The sequence below is a fragment of the Podarcis vaucheri genome (genome assembly GCF_965113315.1).
Source record: "Podarcis vaucheri genome assembly, chromosome: 16".
In the NCBI taxonomy this organism is placed as follows: Eukaryota; Metazoa; Chordata; class Lepidosauria; order Squamata; family Lacertidae; genus Podarcis; species Podarcis vaucheri.
Genome location: NC_138754.1, coordinates 9,910,680 through 9,937,584, shown reverse-complemented (window position 1 = coordinate 9,937,584; position 26,905 = coordinate 9,910,680). Strand labels below are relative to the sequence as shown.

General features: G+C 51.8%; 1 protein-coding gene across 2 annotated transcripts in view; it reads right to left on the bottom strand.

Moving 5' to 3' along the window:
* Positions 1-236: 236 nt before the first annotated feature.
* The window catches only part of EFNA3 (ephrin A3), a 61,645-nt gene continuing 34,976 nt past the window's right edge, over positions 237-26,905 (bottom strand). The window contains exons 2-5 of one of the 2 annotated variants that reach the window (XM_082202491.1): positions 7,615-7,904; positions 4,187-4,252; positions 2,263-2,340; positions 237-1,657 (exon numbers count right to left, since the gene is read on the bottom strand). In XM_082202491.1, coding sequence (XP_082058617.1) covers positions 1,536-1,657; positions 2,263-2,340; positions 4,187-4,252; positions 7,615-7,904 — 556 coding nt within the window. In that variant the 3' untranslated portion in view covers positions 237-1,535. The remainder of the gene's footprint in view (positions 1,658-2,262; positions 2,341-4,186; positions 4,253-7,614; positions 7,905-26,905) is intronic. The other variant, XM_082202492.1, reaches the window with a different exon arrangement.

The window sequence follows — 26,905 nt, the reverse complement described above, 5'->3', positions numbered from 1 at the left end:
AAAACGGAAAACCCTTTTGTCTAGCGAGTTTTCCGTCTTGCGGGGCACCACTGTATTCGTTGCTGGAAGCCACAGGAGGGGAGAGCGCTCTTGTGTTTGAATTCTGCTTGCAGGTTCCCCACAATCGTCTGTTTGGGAGAACAAGATGCTGGATCTAGAGGGGCCAGAGTAACAGCCCTTGCGAAACCACCGCAAGGTGACGGCGCAGGGAAAAGACAACTATCTTTATATGTATGTTTTTTTCTCCACCTTTTATTTCATTTTTTTTAATAGACTAAGAGCAAGTATATGAAAATCACCAGCCAAAGCTCTCGTGGGGTGGGGGAGGAAGGGGGCACCAAAAAAAAAAAAAAAGGAGAACCCTACCCCCACCTCGCCACCCCCAAAGTTCCTTTGCTTGTATTTTTGTCCGTGTAGTTGGTTGGTTGTTTTTTTGCCCCCGGGAACGAAAAAAAAGTGTCCGTGCATTTTGCATAGGTTCGGTCTTCACAGAAGACAAAGGGAAGAATCGCGCCCCCACCCCACCCCAAAAAACCTAAAAAACAAAACCCCAAAAGACTCTGGCTTAGACAGGCGGGCCGGTGCCCGCCCCGTGCCCACCCCACTACATGATCAGGTTTTTTTTTAATATAATCTATAGACACGGATAATAGAGCCTCTCTCTCTGTACAGGACACATAAAGAGATATGTACAGGTAACCGCCCGCCCCCCTCGGGTTGAGGGCTAGGAGATCACACACACCCCCACCCTACACGCACCCTCCAGCTTGAGAGTCACCAGGAAGACAGTGTATTTTGCTGCTGCCACCACCTATCTCTGGGGTGGGCGTTCCTGGGGCACGGTGCCCGCACCCCCTACGCAGGGCGCATAACTCTCCTTTGCAAAAGTTTTCTCAGGCCGCGCAAAACACTCCCTGTGTCCTGACCTGAGCTATTTTTTAAAAGTTCCTGAAGGTCGTTCTGTCTCTCCAGGTGCCTTTTTCTTTTTTTGCAGTGGGGGCATTGGAAAAGGCGGGCAGGTTGCCTATTGCTGCGGTCCTCAAAAGAGACTGGGAGCCCGGCAGGAGGAGGGAAATGCCATATTCTGGTTTTTTTCTTCTCCGGGACACCAGAACAAAACCCCGGCCGCCCCTCCGAAAGTCCGCAGGAGAGGGAGGGCCTGCACAGAAATACCCGCCATTCCCCTCACACACATATGAGCAGCCCCAGCGAGCGGCAGAAGGGGGTGGGTGGGGAGAAAAATCGGAAGCGGAAGACCCCCCCCCCCAGCTGGTGGGGAGGAGCAGGAGGAGGAGGAAGAAGGAGCAGCACAGCCAGAAAGGTCAGTCGTCCTCCATCTTGGGGCCTTTCCTCCTCTGCATCACCTCAAGCTGCCTCCCTTTGGAATTGTATTTCTTTTGATATATAGATTTTAAAAAGGTCTGGTGTTTTCTCTCTTTTTCTTGTCCTCAGAAACAAACCGGGGAGGGCCGCCGGCACAGGCTGGGTCGGTGAGCTTGAGTTGGGGCCCCTCTCCTGCGGCGACTCGCGGGCGGCTAGGAGGCCAGCAGGGTCATGAGGAAGAGGGCAGCAGCCACCGCCAAGGGTAAGTGTTCCCGCTTCGGACTCGTCCCGCTGATGCTTTTCTCCAGCTTAGGCATCTCGGGGTTAAAATTATCTGCAAGGGGGGAGAAAGAGAGAGAGAAAGAGAGAGAAAAGGGGAAGATTGGACTCTAGCAAGGAGTTGGGCACCCTCTCCCCTCCCCTGGCAAGTGCCTCCTGCTCAAAGCGCCTTCAAGATGGCGGGCAGCAAAGGATTTGGGGTATAAGGGAGGAAGACGGCTGCTACCCCACAGCTCAAAGGTCAGGGACCCTTTTCCTGCGGTGAGTGCCTCCTGCTCAAAGCGCCTTCAGGATGGCGGGCAGCAAAGGATTTTGGGTATAAGGGAGGAAGACGGCTGCTACCCCACAGCTCAAAGGTCAGGGACCCTTGTCCTGCGGTGAGTGCCTCCTGCTCAAAGCACCTTCAGGATGGCGGGCAGCAAAGGATTCTCGGTATAAGGGAGGAAGACAGCTGCTACGCCACAACTAGAGGGCTTTATTACCCAGTCCAGGACAGACAGAATTCTGGAGCAGTTCTTGCCCTCTTTCCAGCAAGTGGAGGGGGGCACTGCCAGCAGGGAGGGGCTGGTGTTTTGCTGAGTCTCCGGGAGAAAAACCAGTGCCCCCTGCCGCCCCCCACCCCAGCAGAGAGAGAGAGAGAGCACTGTGGGCATCACTCACCCAAGTCCTCGATCTTCACCTCGGGCCCTATAGTGAACTGCGGGAGGGTCGGAACCGCTTTCTCCCCAGAATGCGACGCTGTGGGCAGGAGAGGGTGGGGGGGAAGAGGGTTATGCCCAGGGGGGAGAGAGGACGGCAACCAGGCCCCAAACCCCACCGCCCCTATGTTGTGGTTTTCACCCACCCCACCCCAATGAAGCTTGCTGCCCCCCAACCCTGGCACCTTGGAACTCCCAAACAAGCCGGGTGCCCCTTGTATGTGTTTGGGGGGGTGAGATGTCAATTGAGGCCACTGGGTCACGTGACACACAACGAAGGTTTTTTTGGGGAGAAAATGGAGCATGCACCAGGAGCGCTGTGGGTGTGTCAGAAATGATGAACAGCACCTTATAGGGGGCGGAGTATTATGGGGTGCACACAGAGCACAAATCTGTCACTGAGTTTCTTTTTGCTAAGCCTTAGTGTGGATTATCATTAGCGGGCTGCTAAGCCTTAGTGTCCTTTTCAAATCGATGCCATCAGTACATAGGCAGCGGCCCTATGGAGAGTCAGACCAATTGGTCCACCTGGCTCAATGCTGTCTACACTGGCTGGCAGCAGCTCTGCAGCATTTCAGACGGGACATTCCCAGCCCTTCTTGGAGATGCTGAGGACTGAGCCTCATGCAAAGCAGGTGCTCTACTGCTGACCTCCTTTTAAATATAATAGTATTGTTCTAGTCCTCATGGTTTTGACCAAACAGCTGCTGTAGGACTGTAAGGCACTGCCTTATTCTGATTCTTGGTCCATCTAGCTCAGGGATCTCTGCGCTGACTGGGGCTGATGGGAGCTGCAGTCCAAAAATAGTTGGAAGGCCCCAGATTATGGGATGGAGACACAGAGGCATGGCTGGTGCTGAGGGCCCTCTGGTGCTCGCTGCGCCTCCCCCCCAAAAAAATTATTCATGCTGTTCTGTGTCGGAGACGCTTTGGGTATTTTGATAGATAAGCCAGTGTGTAAATACGTAATACAGCAACCGTATCATTGCATGGAAGTGTTGGGTAAATGGCATGGGCTGTGTAGAACGCGATTAATAAATTAACGGCGACGATAAATGTTATGAAATATTCAACGGATTTATGCAGTTATTTAAACAGCCGGAGGTCAGTCTCACAGGCCACAGACGAGGCGGGGCTGTTTGTCACTGGAAAGTGAGGAGAAACAACTGCCGGCGGGGTTTGTCTGCTCTCTCCGAACGCGCCCCGTGCGCCAAATGAGAGAAACGTAAACATTACGAAATCCCCTTTTCATCTGGGCATGCCGGCGACCTTTCCTTCTGTTGCACCTCCATTTCACCACATGGGGGCGCGTTAGCAAGAGAGAGAGAGTGCGCAACCATGAGGACTAGCGGCTTGCTTTTGAAGCGGGGGGGGGGGGAGCAGCAGGTAAAATTTCTAAGAAGTATCTACACAGCGCTCGCAATTCGCTTTGGAAAATAAGAACAGCGCAATGATAATGAAGATTCTCAGCATGCTTTGCTTAGCACCAGGTTCTGTGGTGCAATTGCAGAAAGCATGGAAACACAGAGTGAGAAAAAGTCGGCTGCTTAGGACCTCTGCAGGCTTTTGCACCCCAGGTAATCCTTGCTCCCTTTGGTCAGGCACAGATATCTAGAGCAGCACAGAAGAAGAAAAATGAGGGGCTTGTATCCACCTCTCAGAGTAGACCCATTAACTTGAATGAGCGAGCCCATTTTTCCTAACAGGTCTACACTGAGTCAAACTTGGCTGGATGCAACGCAGTTGTGTGTTTACATGGGATGAACGTGCTCAGAGCGCTTGGGACAAGGGATGTGTCTCGCGCACACCGAGGGGTGACGGGGGTGCCCCGGGGAGGTGGGGGTGCCAGGTGGGGGTTCAAAAGAGAAAAGGAGCCAGGCACTCACGGGAGGCGCAGCAGACAAAGACCTTCATTCGGAGGCAGGCCCGGCGGTGGTTGTGCGTTGGAGTCGCTGGAAAGGAACAAAAATCAACGTCAGAAGAGGTGGCTGGATCAGGCCAAAGGTCCATCCAGTCCAGGATCCTGTTCCCCCATTGGCCAGCTGGATGCCCCAATGGGAAGCCTGCAATCTACTGTTCAGTGGTAGACTGCCGTAGGACATGGAGGTTCTGCTCTGAACTGCTGTGACATCAAAAGAGCCTTGCTGGATCAGGCCCAGTGGCCCATCCAGTCCAGCAACCTATTCCCCCGGTGGCCAGCCAGTTTGGGGGGGGGCATTTTTTCTACCTGCTTTCTTAAGAAAGAAAGGAAGAGGTATATTTGCAGAATAGGCACCCACACACCCAACAAATTCATAGGGCCGGAGTTCTCATTAGATAAGTCAAAAGGAACCTCCTTGGGCAAAGGCAGTCTACCTGAGCCATATGCTAAGTTCCTCCCCAGTACCTGAGATCCTCTGAGATGCAAATGCCAATGATTGCACCTGGGGGCCCTTTTCCACTGAAGGTGCTATGTTTCAGCAGCAGGAGACCAACTCTGCAGGCAGAAATCTCCTTGCCCCTGTCCAGGGCAGACAATACCGAGCTGGACAGGCCAACAGTCCGACTGCTTGGTTAATAAGGCAGCTTCCTGTTTAAACCAGCCCTTCGTACAGAATCTTGAGGACTAGCACCTCGCTTTTATTTCGAGGGGAAGGGCACAGCTCAGCGACAGAGCACTTGCTTTGCATCCAGAGGGTGGAATCTCCAATGGCATCCCCAGTAGGGCTGGAGAGGCACTGCAAGACAACGACTGGACTCAGATGGAGCAATGTTTTGACTCTGTGTCAGCCAGCAGCTCCATGCTGCCCCCACCCCTTGAGGGGGGGGCGCCTTGGCTGTTGCCCAACAGCCCGGATTTCTGGCGCTGGTCCCAGAAACGCACCTTCCACCTGCTGACATCCTGCAGATGAGAATCAGGGCAGCCAGCCTTGTTTACTTGATCCGTATCTGTTTGCACCCCGGAAGGATCACGGCCTGAACTAACCAACCCCCACCGTTGCCCGTTCCTCAAGGCTCCCCCACCCCCCAAGCTCCTTGGCCGCCTTCAGGATCCGGCCCCTTGGCAAGGGACTCCCCCGCCTTTCAACGCAAGGAGGAAGCATTAGCAAATTGATCAACACGGTCCTCCGTCTCTCCTTCCCTTTAAAGAAGGCGAGGAGCGTAATCTCTAGTAAAAGGTTTAATCTCGCGCTCGGATCTGGCTGTACTCATTATAGACGTGCTCGGCAACATTTGCTGGCTGGATAGGCAGGGGGATTTGGGGGGTGGGTGGGAGGAGAAGGGAAAGAGTCCACTGGCAAACTTGGGTCTTCTAGTTGGCCCCCTGGCTACAGCTACAAAAGCCAGTGTGTTGTAGAGGATGGGAAAATGAGAGGGGGGAAACAACCTATTTCATTATTCCATTTGCATTCCACTTTTTCTCTTATTTACACACATAAACTGGGATAGCTCTGCTGGTAGAGCACAAGACTCAATTTCAGGGTTGCAGGATCGAGCCCCATGGCGGGCAAACGATTCCTGCATTGCAGGCAGTTGAATCCTTGTGGTCCCTCCCACCTCTACAATTCTAATGATTCTTGCCCTTTTCCATTTCATTCTCATTTCCATTTCAACTCTCTGAGGTAGGTTAGCCAGAGAGAGAGAGAGAGAGGGAGTGAGTGAGTGAGTGACTGGCCCCAAGTCACCCAGTGGGCTTCATAGCCGAGTGGAGATTTGAACCCTTGGTCTCCCAGGTCCTAGTCCAGCACTCGAACCGGTACTGTTGGCTTCCCAGCAGCCAGCCCAACCAATCAGAGATAATGGGAGCTATAGTCCAAGACTGGAGCTGGAGGGCCACAGCGTTCCCATCTCTGTACCAGACACACATCCCAACCAATCAGGGATCACATATTTAATGAACTTAAAGAGAGGTGTAAAACAGGGATGGAGTACCTTTGGCCCTCCAGATGCGGCTGGTCTCCAATGCCCATCAGCCCCAGCCAATGGGGCCAATGGTCAGGGACGATGGGAGCTGTAGCTCAACAATGTTCTTGGGCTCCAGCTCCCATTAGCCAGCTAACAGATCCTTCCCTCCACCCATTCACGCTGGAGCCACCCTGTCCCGTATCATGTGATTCTTCTCAAGGTGTAGATTGGGCCTGAGCAAAGCTGCGCCAGAGTTTAGCCAGGGCTGCCACCTGGTGGACCCTAGAAATACATGCAACCACTTAGCCCTGCCAGGTAACACAAGGAGTAGAGGTGTGGAGGGCAGAGGAAATGTCTGCGCACGCATCTGAAAGGAAGAATTTCCTTTCAAAAATTGATCGGGTGGGGCAGAATCAGCTTGTCTTTAACTATCTGGACCGTTCAGCAGCCTTAATGGGAGATAGAGGCCTCATCTGCCCACACATTTATAGCACTATGATACCAATTTAGTTAGTCATGGCTTCCCTCAAGGACTCCTGGGAACCAAATATTATTCAAGGTGCTAAGAGTCCTTAGGAGTGCTTTAATTTTAAGGTACATATGCGGCCAAAGCATTTAAGATTGTTGGATTAGGACTGGGGAGACCCTGGTTTAAATCTCCACTCAGCCACAGAGTTCACTGGGTGACCAGCTACTCTCTCTCAGTTTTAACCCTATCACCCCTTGCTGGGTTGTTGTGAGGATGGGGGAAAAGCAGGGTTGGAAAACTGTGTGCATCCTCAAGCTCCGCAGAGGAATGGTGAGATATAAACACAAATCAATCGATCAGAACTCTACTGTCTACTCAGATCAGGAGCGGGAGATTGGACCCAAGACATTTCTGCATGCAAAGCAGTTGCTCCGCTACCAAAGTAAGATTCTAGTCCTCATCGTTCTGGATAAAAGGTTCACTTAAACAGGGACACAGGAAGCTGCCTTATCCTGAGTCGGACCACTGGTGCATCTAGCTCAGAAGACGAAGGGGATTGAACCCAAATCCTTTAGCATTATGGGCCTTTTTCCAAAGACCTCCCCTGAGTTCACAAGATGTTTCCCTCTACTAAATAAGCCCGCTGCACCATCAATCTCATCCCTGTCTAGTCTTCCTGAACCTTGGGCCCCTGGCCAATGTGTTGGACCTCAGCTGGCACTGATGGGACTTGCAACCCAAAACCTCAGCCAGGTCCCAGTGCAAGAAGACTACTTCGGTTTTGACTAGCTGGGAGCTCTCCCAAATCCTTCAACCCTCAGAAACAGGTCCTTCCGATCACTTGCTAACAGAGACCCCTTTCTCCCTCAACGGATGGTGTCAGAGATGGAACTCAGCCCCACACCTGCACCCCACCCCTTGCATTTAAGGACTATGGGATGGTGCATCTCAAAGACTCACAGATGTAGTAATACTCGTGTCCGGCGTGGAACTCGTAGCCCAACGAGAAGGCGCTGTAGCGCTGGAACTTCTCCGAGAACTTGATGGGGCTGTGGGGAGCGTGGGGCCGGTTGCACTCCCAGCGCTTGAAGCCCTGGCTGATGTTGCACGTCCGGTAGCCCTCGTGGTTCACCATGTAGAGGATGTACTGCTCCATGCGCCCCTCAGGCACAGAGGCGTTGTAGTGCGGGCAGTAGATGTCCAGGTAGTCGTTGACGTTCACCTGGACCGTGTAGCCCTCACGGCGCAAGCTGGGAAGGAGAAGGAGAAAGGGTGGGGGGGAGAGTCAGGATTGGTCCCAAGCAAGCAAACAAACAAACCGCAACTCCCCAGTTTGTGGGAGGAGCATTCACACACATGTGCCATTTTCAGAACTTGCACACAGACGGAAATATTATTATTAAAATGATAGGAATCCAAAATGGGATATCCAAAATTCTCCGAATCAGCAAAATGCAGCTAATATTAGAATTATAGAATTGTGGAGTTGGGAGGGACCACAGAGGTCTAATCCAACTCCCTGCAATGCAGGAAACTTTCACCCCAACATGGGGCTCAAACCCAAAACCCTGAGATTAAGAGTCTCATAGTGCTACCTACTGAGCTGTCTTGAATAGATGTGGCTAATTTAGATTCATTCATTTCGACAGGTCTGTGCTGAGTAGCTGGATACAACCCATGGTTGTTGTTATTATTATTGGCAATAATAATCTATGAATTATTAATAGTTAATAATGTCACTTTTCCATTGCCTCTCGAATGCCAGCAACACAGTGGCTAATTACCGTATTTTTCGCTCTATAACACGCACCCGACCATAACACGCACGTAGTTTTTAGAGGAGGAAAATACGTAGGCATGCCACCCATAGGCATTCCCTCCATAACACGCACAGACATTTCCCCTTACTTTTTAGGAGGAAAAAAGTGAGTGTTATGGTGCAAAAAATACGGTATTTGTTCAATTTATCTCCTCCTTCCACCCAAAGGAGCCCAGCCCTTGGATAGCTCAGTTGCTACAGTATGAGACTCTTAATCTCAGGGTTGCAGGTTCAAACCCCACATTAGGCAAAAGATTCCTGCATTTGCAGGGGGTTGGACTAGATGACCCTTGCGGTCCCTTCCAACTCTACAATTCTATGAAACAGCAAACAACAAAGCAGCAAATAAACCCAATTTAAAATAAGCACACCCTACAAAATCATGTAAAAATGATTAGGGGTGATGAAGAACATCAGATTGCAATTTTTTGGGGGGGGCGGAGAGGAGAGAGAAAATGCAAGGCTGCTACATGCAAGTTGTGGCTCCCTCCTGAAAGGTACCTGCTGTCTTAGATAACAAAGCACAGTCACAGCCCAAGTTTAAATTAACATAAAAACTGATCAATGTATTAAAAGTGTTAATACACTTGCACAGAGTCTACAGTCTGCTTCAATACCTTTGTATGTAAAAGCAAGGAAATGGGTATAAATGCCAGTACTTGACAACTGCACCCCCAGCCCAAAGGACCCCCCCCATCAACAGCAAGGAGTTTGGGGTTCTCCCAACGCCCAAGATTGGGATGAGGTTCCAAGAGGCGACCACTAGAGGCCGCAGGATGCAACCTGGCACCTTTTCCACCAGTTCGGGATGAGCTTGCCATTCATTTCAACGAAACGGGTCCGCTGGGCCCTCCCAATACAAACAGCACCCCCAGAATCAGGGCTGTGTCTGCCCCAAGTCCTTGCAGGAGCAGAGAATACAGTACTGGGGGCGGAGCACTCTGAAACCCCTCACCATGTTTGAGGTTGGAAGGGACCCCTAGCCACATCTAGTCCAGCCCTCTGCGCTGCAGGAATCACAGCTAAGGAACCCGACACACGGCCACCAAGCTCTGGCTATGAAGGAGTCTGCTCCAATGTTATATAGTTCCACTCAGAGCAGGGCTGGAATGTGGCCCCCAGGCCTCTCTCTGTGTCCTTTGAATGATGGGGGTGGAGACGCTCCTTCAGGTATACTGGGCAGAAGCTGTTTAGGGCAGGCATAGGCAAACTCCGGCCCTCCAGATGTTTGGGACTACAATTCCCATCATCCCTAGCCAACAGGACCAGTGGTCAGGGATGATGGGAATTGTACTCCCAAACATCTGGAGGGCTGGAGTTTGCCTATGCCTGGTTTAGGGCTTGAAAGGTCAGCACCAACACTTTGAATTGTGCTCGGAAACGTACTGGGAGCCAATGTAGGTCTCTCAGGACCGGTGTTATGTGGTCCCGGCGGCCGCTCCCAGTCCCCAGTCTAGCTGCCGCATTCTGGATTAGTTGTAGTTTCCGGGTCGCCTTCAAAAGTAGCCCCACATAGAGCGCATTGCAGTAGTCTAAGCGGGGGGAAACCAGAGCATGCACCACTCTGGCGAGACAGTCGGCGGGCAGGTAGGGTCTCAGCCTGCGTACCAGATGGAGCTGGTAAACAGCTGCCCTGGACACAGAATTGACCTCCATGGACAGCTGTGACTCCAGAATAAACCCTAGATTGCACAATTGGGAGGTAACAATAACAACAACAAGGAACCTTTGAAGGTAAAATTGAAATCTCTTGCTCCACGCACTTTTCCCTCTGTCTCCATCTACCACAGGCACTGGCCCTCAGGTGAATGTGGCCCTCAGGAAGGAAAAGGCCTCCTTTGCTTTCCGACCCTCAGGACTAAAGAGTGTGGGGACATCATCTGACAAAACAGCAGACGCCTGATGGGTGGCTGAACAAGCTTCCTGGTGGCTGGGGTTGTGTTTGTGTGTGCGCATGCAGGGTGGAGATTCCGTTTCCCATACAGCTGGCAAAACCAGAATAAAAAAATAATGCAACGGCAGGAGTTATGTAAATGCACTCTCATTTGCACGACTGATAAAGGCAAAAGAATTCAGTGCTGTTCTGCTAGGGAAGGGGGGGGGCGAGGAAAGACCAGGGTTCAAATCGCCACTCAGGTGGGTTTCCCTCCAAGCAACTGCTCTCTCTCAATCGGTCTGTCCTACCTCGGAGGGTTAGTGGAAAACCGAAAAGGGAGAAGGGTTGGGAGACAGAATCACAGAACTGTAGAAATGGAAGGGACCCTGGGGTCATCTAGTCCAACCCCCCGCAGTGCAGGAAAGTACGTCGCCCTAGCTTCTCGTTTGAAACAGTGCTAGAATAAAAATAAAACGGTGCATTGTTTTCACACCCACACCATACAACGCAAAGCGCCATTTATATACTTTTAACAGGCACAGCTCCCCCCAATGAATCATGGGAACTGTAGTTTGCACCCTCACAGAGCTCCAGCACCCTTAACAAACAACACTTCCCATGATTCCTTGGGGAAAATCTTGTGTGCTCTCTAGGATACTACAAATGTAGCCTTAGTTGGACGCCAGCTGAACTGAAAGTCTTCCAAATTTTGCTTGGGGCCAGGGGACGAGCAGTGCTGGGCGGTCATGTTGCAGGATGGCTTTGTATCCGTTTTATAATGGAAATATTTTTTAATCAAGCCAGACCTTGCACCCACCATCCAACCCCCCTCCCCGTCCCCCACTCGGCCCGCTCCCAGCTCTGCAGGTTGCCCGTGTATAAATGACAGGAGTCAGCCTAACGCCATCGGGCGTCTAGGGCCGCGTTGATTGACACCTCGCGAGATCGGTCTGGACAGCAACAGTCATCTCGATGCGCCTGGAACGGACGCGACCTGCAGATGCCGGGCTGGGAAGACTCTGCTGCCCCTTCCTGAGCCACGAGGTCGTCTGTGTCGTCCCCCCACCCCTCTGCCTCCCCCAGACCCTTCCAATCCTCTCGCTCGAACCCGCGCAAGGCACCCTCCCCATGTTCTCCTTTTCCAAGCTTGTGTCAAACGGAGGGCGCTGAACATCGATTGGCCACAGACGCACATGCTGTGCAGATGCGCTGTGCAAATTATTTATGTATTTCTAATTTGCAAAACGCAACTTATGTTAAGACTCCTGGGCGGTCCTGGAGGCGGCAAGGGACTGAGGGCAAGAGCCTGTAAGCTGTTGGAATAGGACCTGGGAGAGAGCAGGGTTCGAATCCCCACGCAAAAGTGAAGCATGCTGAGTGACAGCTGCGTGGGCTGGAAGTCCAGATTTTGAGGCAGGAGTCAGTAAACTGTGAGTTGCAGCTTTCGTTTAGAAAGAAAGCAAACTTCTAATCTATATAATCGGCATGTTTGTGGCCTCGGGCCAGTCACGGGCCAGTTGTTCCGCCAGGCCTTTGGTCAGGGCGCAGCCTGACTCCCTCCTCTGGCAACCTGCACAGAATTTTGCTTAATTGGTTGCCATCAATTTGATTTAATTAATTTTTATAATGAAATATTTTTAGATTGTGTGACTATTTGACTGTTTGATTATTTGATTGTTGTTAGCCGCCCTGAGCCCGGCTTCGGCTGGGGAGGGCGGGATATAAATTATTATTATTATTATTATTATTATTATTATTATTATTATTATTACTGTCTCTTAGCCTAGCCTTCCTGTCCAGGTTGTTGTTGGGAAGAGAGAACCATTTATGCCACCTTGAGTTCATTAGGGTGGGGTAGGGGGAAGGGGGTATATAAAAGGCAAGAAAAATAAAAATGGAGAGCAATGCATTTTTCTTGGCCCACCAAACACATTGGGGGAAAAGTTTCCTGCAATGTAGGGGGTTGAACTAGATGGACCCTTGTGGTCCCTTCCAACTCTATGATTCGATATGTGCAAAGACGCGTGCATATAACAGCAACAACAACATTTATACCCTTCACATCTGGCTGGGTTTCCCCAGCCACTCTGGGAACGGGATCCAGGAAAATGCACACATTGGTGAAAATAAGATATAAAGTTTCCTTGTATTAGAGAAAGGTGCTTGCAAAAATGTATTAGCCAAAACTGCATGCATAAATGTGTTTATCGGGAGAAAGTTGCGCAAAAGAAATGAATTGCCCAAAAGAAAAAAAATAAAATAAATGAATTGCAAATTGCTGTGGAAATGTTGAGAAGAGCATTTAAGATTGGAAAAAGTAAGAAAACAAAGCTAAACTGAAATGGACAGATTCATCCATCCATTCATTCCGCTACCAGTAAAAATGGTGCCAACATATCCACATATAGTTAGTCAATGTGGACCACAACTCCCATTATCCCTGCCCATTGGTCATGCCAGCTGAGGCTGATGGGAGTTGTAGTCCGAGACCGACGTTGTTGTTGTTGTTGTTGTTGTTGATGATGATGATGATTCAATTTATATACTGCCCTTTATCCAAAAATCTCAGGGCGGTGTACACAGCGTTAGAAACACCCATTGGTCTAGGCGCATTTTGCAACAGGGAATTTCATTAGCGTGATCTGTTTCTGAGCCCTGGGCGCAGTACTGTGCCTAAGATTTCCGATTAAAACTGCAGAGTGGAAGGAAAGGAGGACCTTTTTCTGCCTCCCCACTTCCAGCCACTCTCTGAAGACTGGTGAAAAAGACCCTCTTCAGAACATTAGTGTTGGGGGTGGGCAGAGGAAGGACTAGATCATGTGAAAGTTCATTCATTTTCAGCTTTGTATTCTTGTTATGAAAAAAAGTGTGCTTAGTTCTGTTGTTGCGCCCATAACCCTGGTTTGGGTTGTCATCTAACACTGGGTGTACACCATTAAGAACATTGTTTTTCACTGCATTGTTGAACTACAACTCCCATCATCCCTGCTTTACACCTCTGCAGGTGCATTTAATATGTGTTCCCTGATTGGTTGGGACACGTGTCAAGGACAGGGGTGAGGAACCTGCGGACCGCTGGATGTTGCTGGACTACAGCTGCCATCACCCGTGGACACAGGCCACACTGGCTGGGGCCGATGGGAGCAGGAACCCAACAACATCCTGTCTTTCAGGGTTATCACAGGCTGGTTTCTTGGGGCCACTGCGTGAAGATATCAGTCCTAAGCATGGGGAAAACAGCATGTTCAGGACCACCTTTTGTGTTGTGATGGTGCACAAAACCAGACTGAAGTATGAACCAGGCCAGCCACTAAAAATCAGATCCTTCTCTGTGTCCCATCCCTCCTTCAGGAGGTGGGTGGCAATCGATTACGGGGCCTTTGTGGTGGTGACCCCCCAAAAAAACCCTCTGCTGCACCCCCTCCAGAAAGAGCCACCGGTCTCCTCATTTTCCCCTTTCCAATCCCCATGTGCTATTTAAATGCTGCCGAGTGTTCTGTTTATAGCCCCATGTGTGAGATTTTAAAGATGGATTTCATTTTTAGGTTTTTTTAATCCCGTATCTAAATTTTACCACAAATTCTATAAGTTGTGCTGCCGCCCGAAAGCCTCGCGAAAGTGGGATGTGGGGTGGTAGTTGGTGGATCCATTATTTACATAAAACGCACTGCCGAACTCTTGTGATTTGAAGGCAATCCCAGGAATTATTTTTCAAGGGGGGAAAAACACACCCACACACTTTCTGCCGAAAGGGAGAAAATTCCAGCAGCCAGAAGGAAGATGCGCCAAAGAGAAAGAAGTGTGTGTGTGGGGGGGGGGGTATGAAGAACTTGAAAAGGGATGCTGAGGAGCAGGGAGGGGAAAAAGCCCTTTAAGCAGCTCTCCAAGCTGTTGAAAGACACGGAAGGAACAGTTGCAGTCTAGCTCTAAGATAGCTTCCTTGCAATGATAATGGCCCTACCCACCCAGAGGGCTAAGCTGCTGATGGGGACAGGCTAACTGCAAGCAGCTCACTCTGTTGCAGGATGAATCCCAAGCTCAAGTTGGTGGAGCATGAGTCTCTTAATCTCAGGGTTGTGGGTGCGAGCCCCACGTTGGGTAAAATATTCCTGCACCGCAGGGGGTTGGATTAGATGACCCTCGTGGTCCCTTCCAACTCTAGGATTTTGTGAAGCTTAGATCAAACACTCTAAAATGTGGTTAAGGGCTCTTTCCAGGGAGAAGAAAGGGCATCTCTACCAGCTCACAAGCCCCACTTAAGGTAGCCCCAGAAAGGCTGGAAGGAGAACCTTAATACAGTGGTACCTTGGGTTAAGAACTTGATTCGTTCTGGAGGCCCGTTCTTAACCTGAAACTGTTCTTAACCTGAGGTACCTCTTTGGCTAATGGGGGATTCCCATTGCCGCCGCACCACCGGAGCAAGATTTCTGTTCTCATCCTGAAGCAAAGTTCTTAACCCGAGGTACTATTTCTGGGTTAGTGGAGTCTGTAACCTGAAGCGTCTGTAACCCGAGGTACCACTGCACGTTTGCGTGGAAAGAGGAATTATTATACTCAAGACAATCCGTCTTCTACACAATTATTAAGCTTAATAGATAATTTTATTTATTAGATTGAGGCTTCCTCCAAAGGAAGGAAGCGTATCCATGCTAACACAATTAAAACATATCAATCCTGATTCAATTAAAATGTCCACAAGGCAGTTTAGAACAACGTTCAAAACTTCTAAGAGCAATCACCCAGGCTGCATTCGTGCCATACATTTAAAGCGCTGCGATACCACTTTAAATAGCCATTGCTTCCCCCAAAGAATCCTGGGAGCTGTAGTTTGTGCAAAGAGTTGCTAGGAGCTCCCCCCCCCCCATCCTTCTCCCAGAGATACAACCACCAGAGTGGTTTAACAATTGATCCCTCCTCCCAGGGGGAACCTGGGAATTATGGCACTGTTGTGCTATAGGGGCCTCCTAGCAACTCCAGCAGCACCCATAGCAAACTACAGTTCCCAGAATTCTTTGGTAGGGGAAGCCATGATGGTTTAAAGCAGTATCGTGGTGCTTTTGAAGTACAATGTGAATGTGGCCTCGCTCTCCAGCAAAGAATTTCAGGACTGGCAGGGACAGGATGTTCAGTCATCAAATGCCTTGGCAAACAGGAATGTTTTTACATTTCTCCTCAAAGAAAACAGCGAGGGAGACTGACGCACCTCACCAGGGGAGGTGTTCGTTCCACAAACGGGGCACGGCCACCGAGGAGGGAGGGAGGGGGAGGGAGGTCCCATCATGTTTAGGGGGTCCCCAAGATTTGCAGAATCATAAATTGTAGAGATGGAAGGGGCCACAAGTGTCATCTAGTCCAACCACCTGCAATGCAGAAATAAGCAGGTGTCTCACACGGGGCTCGAACCTGGAACCTCAGCGTGACCAGCACCAGGCTCTAACTCACTGAGCTATCCAGGCTGACCAAGTACAACTTTTCTTTTAAAAAATCCAAGGGGGAAATCCTCCCCTAGGGAAGAAAAAAAACAAACACACTATGAGAACTGACAGCTGTGGGGCTGTTGCAAAATTTGCCCATTTGCAAAACTGGGGTAGGGATGGAATGGAGTACCCTGGCGGAAGGGCATGGCTGGCACCCTTAGGAGACGGGAAACAGACCCGCTTAATTGCATGTGTGTGTATTTTAGTGATGCATCTGTTCTTAAAAGGAATCGGGCCTCCCCTCTGCTTGATCTCGTTTATTTTCCAGGGCAGGAGTTGCAACTCCCAGCCTGGTGCGAACCCAGCCGTTTGCTCAATTTGTAAAGTTGACAAGGGGAAGGCACAGGAATTCCGGCTGCGGCCCATCATCTGCGCCCCCCCCCCGAAATAAATAAATAAATCCCGTCAGCTTGTTTTGCCAGAGCTGGCTGGCAAGGGGGCAGCCGAGTCTCCCCACACGAGCCTTCTCCTGCCAGTGCCCAAATCTCAGGGGATCGTGTCGGAGAACGCTGCGCTTCACACACCCCTCCCTGTCTGTTTTGCCCCTCCTGGGTGCCAGCTCCTAACAGGGCAAGAGGGATTTCGGCCTTTGGGCGGGCGCCAGGGAGTGCCCAAGGGGGTTGTGCTGTGCCAACGCTTCCCATCAGGGGCTGCTGCTGCTGCTGTTGCTGCTGCCACCCAGCAAGGGGTGAGTGTGTGAAAAGAGAAAAAAAAAGCTCACACAAGGGCCGCTGACGCTAATTGCATCCCACTGAGCAATTAAGATAACTTTGCTGACGAGCAAGGGCAGGCAAGAGCAGAGGTGGAGGTGAAGGGCGGGGTCCCTTGCAAAGAGAGGAGCAGGAAAAGTGCTCCTCTACCCTCCTCCTCTCGTTTTCCTCTATTGAGGTGTGCTGAGAGAGAGAGAGAGAGTGAAATGCACACATCTGTACAGAGGTCTGGGCTGAATGGCCACGTTAACGCACACACCATATCTTGAAAGCATGTTTTCCCCTCCAAAGAATCCCGGGAGCTACAATTCCCAGCATTACCTGTGAAGAGGGACTGACTGCTAAACCAACTCTGGAAATTGCAGCCCTGTGAGGTTCTCTACCTCCAATAGCCAAGGCATCAAACCAGAGCAATATTTCCCCCACCCTCCCACCGCTAAGATGGTATTACCCAGAGACATTTGGGACAGAGAAGGATAGAGAAGGCTATTATTTGCATGACAGCTAAAACCAAACCATTGTGTTCAGGGGCAGTAAGACTAAGTAACAGTGCAAGAAACTCAGATATATAAGCTGATCACCAAATGGCACCTTAAAACTCGGTTACCATGACCACCACAACAGAATGTTTTTCTCAGTAAGTTGTATTATTATTATTATTGTTATTATTATTATTATTTGCATTTCTATACCGCTTTACATTTTAAAGAAAACCTCTCAAGGCAGTTTAAAACATCAGATAAAACAATCCGGAATAAAACAAATGCAAACTTCCAGGAAAATATTTCAGATCTAAGGGACATCCTGCTTTCCCCATTTACCTCCTTAATTTATAGAGCTGCCCAATAGCAGAAGTACTCTAGGAAGGAAGGGTGGTGTAGCGGCTAGAGCGCCAAGCAGGGGGTGTGACCGGGGGGACAAGGGGCTGCCTGCAGCGAGTTCAAATCCCCTCCGGTTTTTATGCATTTGGGGAGGCACAAACGGACTCTGGCCACTGCCTTCACTGCCTCAAGGAAGCTGCCCAAAGCTGCGAGAGAGGTGCGAGAGAGAGCCTTAGAAAAAGGAGAAAATCTTGTTTTCCGTGTGTGGAGTGCGGAGGAACGGCAGCCAACCCGCCCGTGACGCCCACCCCTTCTTCCCCACTTTCTCCACCACTGCTGGCACTAATCCTGTTACCCGTTAATGCTCTAAAAGGGCGCCCCTGGGGAGCTTCCATTACGCTGATCCTGCAACGCAAGGCCCCTCTGATGTGCTCAGGGGAGGCCCCGGCACTGCCTAATCCTGCCTGATTGGGAGCCCGGGCTTTGATAATCCTGACAGGCTGACAGGCCGCGCACCAGCACGCATGCACGGCTCCGCCAATTAATTAGCCACGGTCTCCGCGCAGCACTGAACCGGCGGCACGGAGGGACGTAACCCTTTGTGCCGCTGATGGGGGGGGGGAGCGAGATGCAAGGCGCCAAAACGCCTCTAAAGACCAGGCGCTGGGGACAGATTCCAGGGGGCGGCTGGGCATGAGACACACGCCCCCCAATGTGTGTGTAGGTGTGTCTCGTGCCATGGGGGAACTGGCTACGGGCTGCAATGGGGAGCAGAGCCTCCACAACCAGTGGCAGTGTATCTTTGACAGTCAGGGGAAATGCAACATGGGAAAGGCCTTTGGATGAAAAAAGAGGCTGGATTAAAAGAAGCTTGTCTGGCCAACCCAGCAGAGCAGTCCTTATAAGGAGGGCCGAGATTCTAAATCATAAGCTGCTGAAAAGAGGTGTCTGCTATGGATGCTGAGAATGGAGCTTCCTCGTGCAGTGGCAGTCTACCTCCAAATGCCAGCTGCCAGGGCTTGGCTGCTGTCGGTGTGCCTGCTTTGTGAAGTTCTCCAGCGCTGGAGGCCTGGGACCGGGAATCCAAAAGAGAACGAGGCTCTTAAATCCTTTGGCATGTCTCCTATTCCCCAGTCTCAGATCCCAAATCTGATGCTCTTATCATGCAATGTAGTTCTGCTCTTGAGAACTTGCACACTGTAGCGGTGGAGACAGTAAGCGGTGAACCTGAAACTCAAGCGATCCCATCTCTGCTCTGCTACTGTCTCAGGCCCCGAGGCCAGGCCTCCTTACTAGAAATCCTTGGTATTGATAGCACTCAGAAAGGAGGAAAAGCACTCATTACATGCTCAGGAGGTTCCCCCCTTTTATTACTGAAGTAGCCGTGTTTGTCCACTGCCCTGCACCCCAGGAACTGAGACCGATGTAGAAGGCTGCTAATACCAACTGACCTCACAGCGTCATTGTAAGGATTATCAAAATCAAGAACACAAAGCACAGTGGAAGCTCAAAACGACTGCAAGCTAAGTCTGGTGGAATATTCTGCACTGCTGAACCACAACTCCCAACACCCCTGACCATTGGCCCTGCTGGCTGGGACTGATGGGATTTAGAGTCACACCTCTGTGAGTTCATTTAATATGTGATCCCTGATAGGTTGGGACGTGTGTCCAGTATGCAGTGGGGAGCCCTTGGCCCTCCAGGTTTTGCTGGACCCCCATCACCTCTAACCATTGACCATGCTGGCTGGGGGCTGATGGGAGTTGCAGTCCAGCAACATCTGGAGGCCCACAGGCTCCCTGCTGCTGTCCGACAACAATTCTTCCGCATGACGTTCGTACATGGACAGTTCACCACGTCCCCGTTCTGTACCCATGCTAGGAAGCCAGGGGCAGGTTCACACACAAACACACACACACACAAACACCCTTCAGCAACTCCCTGCTGGTCCATCGCTTTGCCACTGTCATCTCCTCCTCCAGATTTCCAGCCCAACAAGCAAAAGGGCCTTGTGTGCACATCTTGAAATCGGAGGCCTTGACGAGAGTGACAGGCAGTCTCTCTCTCCACCTTCCTTTGATGCGCAAGGAGGGACCGCCACACTGGAGGTGCTGCCATCGTCGCCTCTCCAACAAGTCCGGTGCCCAGGGGCAGGACAGCAAAGGACCCTCTTCTGCCGTTTAGAGGAACAGGAGTTTGCAGCTGATGCAAACTGCATCTCTTTTCAGCTGCTCAAAAACGGTCCTCCACAAGCATCGAAAGCAGCATCTTTGGCCAGGGATGTGAGGTCTCTGGGGCCCTTCAGATGTGCTCAGACTCCATCTCCCATCAGCCCCCAGCCAGCATTGCCCATAGCCAGGGATGATGGGAACTGGAGTCCCAACAACAACGGCTGGCGAGCTATCCCTGACCTGAGGAGTCTGAAAAGTCCTGGGTTCAAATTTTGCCTCTGTCACAACCTCTCTGGCTGAGTAAGCCACTGTCTGACACACACAGTCTCACACACACTATTAACATCTGGAGAACTGCAGGTTCCTCAGCCCTGCTCTAAGAAGCAGCGTGGCTCAGTGGGTAGAGCATGAGACTCTTGATCTCAGGGTTCGAGCCCCATGTTGCGCAAAAGATTCCTGCAGATACCCCATTCTGTGATTCTGTGCTGCACGGGAGAGATGCAAGAATGCCTTTCTTTGGAAGAGGCATATTCGCTCTCAAGAGACCACATTTTTCGCTCTATAAGACGCACCAGACCATAAGGCGCACCTAGTTTTTGGAGAAGGAAAACAAGAAAAAAATTATTCTGAATCTCAGAAGCCAGAACAGCAAGAGAACAATCCCTCTTGCTGTTCTGGCTTCAGCAATAGCTGCGCAGCCTGCATTCGCTCCATAAGACGCACACACATTTCCCCTTACTTTTTAGGAGGGAAAAAGTGAGTCTTGTAGAGCAAAAAATACGGTAGGTAGATACCTCTTAAGGGCTGAGAAGGGAGACTTGCAGCTCTCCGGACAGTGCTGGACTCAAACTTCCAGCAGGGCTAATGGTCAGCGGTGCTGGGAACTGTAGTCCAGCGACATCTGGCGGGCTACAGGTTTCCCCACACCTGTCCTTGGCACACCTCCCAACCAGTCAGGGATCACACATTCAGCTGCACCTACAGAGGTGTAAAGCAACCGTGTCTTAAGGCTTCTACTTGTATAGAATTCTTTTAAAAGCACACAGTTCCAGCACATTTTCAACAGGCCCCCGATTCAGGAGGCACCTAATGTTTTCGCCAGGGTACAGGAATCCGCAGCAATAATATACATGTTCAATATGCATCTCCCCCTCTTTCCTGGTCCCCCCTAGGAACCGGCAACGCGGCTTCCATGTTAAGATCTGTTTAAATAATACAGAACGGTGCCCACACAGCTCCCTCTTAAAATTTGGCAACGGGAGCTTTTTGCAATCAATGGCCTATTCTGTAGGCGTTTAAAAATCGATGAACGCTTACCCCCCAAACCCAAGAGGTAGAAGAGGATGAAAGGGAGGCAGAAGAGGGTTTGCAGCTGGAGCATATCCAGTCCATTTCCACAGGCTGGAGAAACACCGGCGATCGGGGTGCAAGTGGGGCTGCTTAGAGCAGCAGGTCTTCAACCTTTACAGATCCAGGACCTGCCTTCAGCCCAGATGGGCATAGAATCACAGAACTCTAGAGTCGGAAGGGACCCCCGGGGGCCATCTATCCCAACCCCCGGCAATGCAGGAATCTCAACTAGGTCATCCCTGACAGACGGCCATCCAACCCCTGCTTAAAAACCTCCAGGGAAGTTCTCTCGCACACTGTGCTTCTCCCCCGTCAGTTTCAGCTCCCCACCTGCTCCCAGATTTCCCCTGCATTAACGCAGGCCTGATGGGTTGCAGAAGACCAGGCCTCATGCCATGCACAGCCCACAGCTTTCACCACCCCAGGCTCCCAGCCTAGGAGAAAGGCACTCTGCTAGCGTTCAGAGGCACCATCCCTGGTTGCTAGGCCTGAGGTGGGGCAGCAAAGACACAGCTTCCTTGGTCTGCCTGCCCTTTCTCAGGGCTGTGCCAGCTAGGCCCCTTGGAAGTGCGGGCAGCGCCACAAAGCAGGCAACGCATTCTCCCTCCCCAAAAACCCCCACACACATCAAGGTGCAATGATCCGCCCCAGAGCGAAACGGCTGCCTTTGAAGTGGTGTGAAAACGGCGTCTTGTGAAAAGGGAAGAGGCCAAGGTGGGTCGAGGGAGGGGTCAGCCCTCATTGCGCCAGAGAAGCAGAAAGCGGCTGGCAGAAGGCCGCAAATAAAGTCAGGCGATCCCGCCCCGGACTAGCCCCTCACCGCCACTGCCGCACCCAGCCAAGCGAAATTCCTAAGCCAGCACCTCAAAGGGCAGTGCCCGGATTTCTGCAAGAAGCCTTGGCCGGGCTTCCAGACCTGCCTGGGGCGCACGGCCAGGAATAATCCCAGGCATTCAAGATCCCTGACAGGTTGGGACCTGCCTGCGTTCGTCAGAGAAGCGTACGAAGGTGCTGTCTTTTGGGTCCGGCGGCTCACCCTGTCAAGGCCAGCATTGTCTTGTCTGGGCTGGCAGGGACTCCCCAGCTTCTCCAGCAGAGGGCAGGCTTTCCCTTTGCCTCCTACCCAAGTTCCCACATCAGGGGCAGGGACACTCTGGTTCCCAGGCCTCGCTCTCTTGCCCGCAGATTTTTTTGCCACCAGGCCCCGCCCCTCGCTGGCCAGTGCCCCGCCCCCTGCTTAGAACCATAGGAAGCTGCCTTTTGCCACCAATGGTCATTGAGCTCAGTGCTGTTTGCACTTTCTGGCAGCACCCAGTGAGGCAGGTTAGACTGAGGGGCTCAGTGAGCTTCATGGCTGACGGGGGAATTTGCACCTGGGTCTCCTCAAAGACCCGTGTGGGTCATGGGTGGCGCTGTGGTCTAAACCACAGAGCCTAGGGCTTGCCGATCAGAAGGTCGGCGGTTCAAATCCCTGCGACGGGATGAGCTCCAGTTGCTCGGTCCCTGCTCCTGCCAACCTAGCAGTTCGAAAGCATGTCAAAGTGCAAGTAGATAAATAGGTACCGCTCCAGCGGGAAGATAAACGGTGTTTCCGTGCTTCTCTGGTTCTCCAGAAGCGGCTTAGTCATGCTGGCCACATGACCCGGAAGCTGTACGCCGGCTCCCTCGGCCAATAAAGCGAGATGAGCGCCGCAACCCCAGAGTCGTCCATGACTGGACCTAATGGTCAGGGGTCCCTTTACCTTTTACCTCCTCAAAGTACCAGGCATATGATGCAAAAGGCCCAGCTTGGCTGCAGTTAGTGTGGGAAAAGGACCCAGGCACTTCCTTGACGCTTGAACTTGTTTTATAATGGATTGCTTTATTTGATCTTTTTAATGTGTTGTAAACTGCTTTGAGTCTTTTCCTTTAGGCTATAAAGCGGTATAGAAATGAAATCAACAACAACAACAGATTTCATGGCAAACATAACCTAGGCTACAGGTGCCATTTGGCGATCAGCTTATATATCTGAGTTTCTAACGCTGCTTGGGCTATGCACCCTTTGCTGGGAATAAAGTCTCGCTGAGCTCCCTTCTGGATAGGTATGCATAGGATTGCACTTTGTAGCTGATCCAAAGCTGAATGTAAGACTGTTTGGGGAGGGGGGACAGAGTCCCTTGTGCTCAATGGAAATTATATAGTGAGCTCCGATCACCACTCTCTATCCTCTTGCTGGGGAAAGCTCCTGTGCATTTTTGCGCAGGGAAGACGCAGACAGTAATTCAGCTCAAACACCGCCTCCCTTTTTTGTAAGTGAAGCTGCAGGCAAAATTCAACAGGGACAGCAACCTTTCCCCTCTACCCCAAATGACAGGGAACATCCCCTGTTGAACCTCTCTGCCTGCATTCTTACCCCGGTATGCAAGCGGGTTCCGACCCAGCCGCAAACTTCTACTTAGATGCAAAACAACAGCCAGAGTCCCAACCCTCGCCTCTCCCCATGGCTCAGGAGAGAGAGAGAAAGAGCGCTGCTGAGGGTGCAAAGCACCCCCTACAGGGATTGCTTCCTGCAGTGGGACCTATTAGAACTATCAGCAGCCTGGTAAACAGTCTCAGGAATAAACTGAAGGGCTGGAGAGGAGAATAAATTTTTCTCAGGGCTAAAAATCGGAGGCTGAGCAGCGATTTGTCTAAACCAGGGGCAGAGGGATAACCTGCGGCCCTCTGGATGTTGGGACTCCAAACCCCATCATTCCTAGCCTGCATGGCTGGTGGTCAGGGGTGATGGGAGTTGTAGTCCAGCAAAAAAAAAAAAATCAGCCGGTCCCACATCACACTTCACCCCATTTCCAGAATTTAAAGGAATCCAACTAGTGCCAAACGGAGGGTTGGGTGATTTCCAATGGTTTATGTCAATGAGTCCATTCACATCCATGTGGACTAGAAACTGCCCTTTTCTGTTTTAGGTGAAAGCTGCAGTTCGCCTGCACTTCCTGTTGGGGCAACTGCCGAGTAGGGGAACTGAACCCTGGGCTCCAAGGTCCTCAAGTCCACTACTCTGAATATCCGGCTGTTGCCACTCATTCTTCCCTTGCAATCTCCCTCTGGGTAGTGGTGGTCACCTGAGGCTCTGGTCCATGTGCCCCCTCCAAGGGAGATCCGGAAGGTGGAGAACACTCCCCCCCCCTCAACCCTATTCAATTCTCTCCCCAGGGCATCAACTTTCTCATCACTTCTGGACCACACAATGGCATTTTTATTTTCCCAACCGTTCAGATAGCACAGATCAATTGATGTTATACAGTGGTACCTCTCTGGATGTGAACGGGATCCATTCCGGAGCCCCGTTGCAGCCTGAAGCAAACGCAACCCGCGTTTGTGCATCTGCGCGGGCGCAGCTCGCGATTCGTCGCTTCTGCGCATGCGAGTGACATCATTTTGAGCGTTTGCGCATGCGGCGAAACCCGGAGGTAATGCGCGCCGTTACTTCCAGGTCACCGCGGAGCGCGACCCGAAAACGCTTAACCCAAAGCTACTTCAACCCGAGGTATGACTGTAGTCTTATGTTTTGGACACGCTAATGCACGTCGGGGGGAAGGGCTCAGGGGCAGGACGCCCCAAGTTCAATCCTCTAGTATTGCCAGGGAGGGCAGCCTGAAACCCTGGAGAGCTGCTGCCAGTCAGTGCGGACCAGCAGTTCCCAAAAGGGGGTGGCCAGTGGCTACTAGCCACAACGTCTATGTTCTCCCTCCACGCTCGGGGTCAGTGATGTGCCTCCGTTGCCGGGAACAGCGAGTGGGGAGAGTTGCTCAGGTCCTCTTGCAGGATGATGGAGGAGACGGGACTCCTGATCCGGCAGGCCTCTTAAGTTATTATGACTCCTCTACATACATACACACACACACACACACACACACACACACACACACACACACTCTGCAGTGTGGTTCCTTGCGCTTCCAAAAGGACCTTGAGGATGCTGGAGCCACACCTCGACTTCTCCAAAAGAGTGCAGCTGCAAACTGCCAACAACTATCCCAGTACTCCCCTCGGGCCAAATCCCCGCCCAGGATGACGCTCGGCTCCTGCCCAGGCGAGTACAACGTGCTGCTGTGCCCAGCCACTTGGATGCTGTGCTGAAAAGGACACCCCTTCCTGCCATAACTCACTTGCGCCCGTGGCATCCCTTGGCTCTCTTCCCCAATGGAGGGATCTTCTCTCCCCCCCCCCATACCTCTCCCAACTTTGCAGCAGAGCTGGGGAAGGGAAGAGCTCTGTGGGTAGGCAAGGGAGAGGCTCAAGGCTTGGGACCTTCTCTGCACCATCCCACGGGGTAGGGGGAAAAGCCTTTTAAAAAGACAGAGAGAAAAGAGCCCAGGGCTGGCTACTATGCACCACACATGCCTATCAGTTGCTGGGTGCTATATAGCAGGGTATAGAGGAGGAGCTGATGACAGGCAGAACCTCCATGTTCAGACGCAGTCTACCCCCAAAAGCCAGTTCTCCCCAGATGTAGCGGCTGGGGACTGCAACTCCCCTCATCCCTGACTAGTGGATGACACTGCCCGGGTTGAGGGAGGCTGCGGCAGCAGGAGGGCTGTTTCCTTCGTGCCCTTCTTGGGGCAGATGGTTGGCTCCTTTCGGAAAGAAGATACAGTGGTACCTCGGGTTAAGTACTTAATTCGCTCTGGAGGTCCGTACTTAACCTGAAACTGTTCTTAACCTGAAGCACCACTTTAGCTAATGGGGCCTGCTGCTGCTGCGCCGCCACCACACAATTTCTGTTCTCATTCTGAAGCAAAGTTCTTAACCTGAAGCACTATTTCTGGGTTAGCAGAGTCTGTAACCTGAAGTGTATGTAACCTGAAGCATATGTAACCTGAAGTACCACTGTACTAGGGACTAGGGGGGCCCTTCTGGACTCCTGCAAGAGGGCGGTCCTAATAAGGCACAGAAATGCCTCTTAAGCTCAACACAGTGACGGTCAAGCATCCATGTCCAGAGATAGTCTACCCTGGAATACAGCTGGGGAGGGCAAAACATCTGCTTTGTACACAGAAGGTCCAAACCCCAACAGCCCCCCCAGGGGGGAGAGAGACTCACTCGGGAACCCTGGAGAGTGGCTGCCAGTCAGAGCAGGCAGTACTGAGCTAGATCGACCAATGGTCTGACTTAGTATATAGCAACCACCTATGTAACTCCTGCAATTTCACGCCCTGCCTGTGAGTTTCCTGGGAGGGGTCTGGAGAGCCCCACCTGGACCCAAGATGCTGGAACCAGAGCCCCCTCCCCAATTGAACTACTCAGCAGCAGTTCTCTGTTCGCTTCGGCAGCATCTGGAGGTCTCCCAGCCCCTTCTGCCGGCGCGCGGAGGGTTAAGGCACCGCGGCGGAACAGGAGTGACATCGCTTCTGCACGGCTGGGCTTTTAGAACAGGCGCTTTCAGGGCAGAGGCACCTTCCATCATCCTGTTGGAGCCGGGCAGATGGATTTCCCCTGGCAGAACCGCCAGCGACGAGCGCTGCCCGGGCACGGCGTCCGGCAGCCCAGGAACCCGCCAGTGCCCCCCGAGATCGCTGGCAAGTGGCAGAGGACAGAGGGTGGGGGGTGGAAGGAGAGGTGCCAAGCGCTGCCCATCTGACAGGCTAAAAGGGGGGCTGGTGGGGCAGTGCAGTGGGGACGGCCTGGTGCCTGCTGCGGCGATGGCAGAGGGTGGCCACGTGGCAACAGAGAAACAGGCAGGGCTAGGGGAAGCAGTGGGTGGGCGGGAGAGAGAGGATGTTGTACCCAAAATGACACATCGAGGAGAACTGGGCTCTTGGAACAGGCCAAGAAACCTCCTTCCATCGATGCGTTCCTGCTCAATGCTACAGCGGCCAATGAAAACGCCTCGGGGAGGGTTACCAGCAGGGCATGATGGGAATATCCTTCCCTCCTTATTAGGCCTCAGCATCTGGCAAGTCGGAAGCAAGACATGGGGACTTGTGCTCTCCGGCAGCTCGTGGCTTAGTGGCAGAGCATCCACTTTGCACACAGAAGGTCACA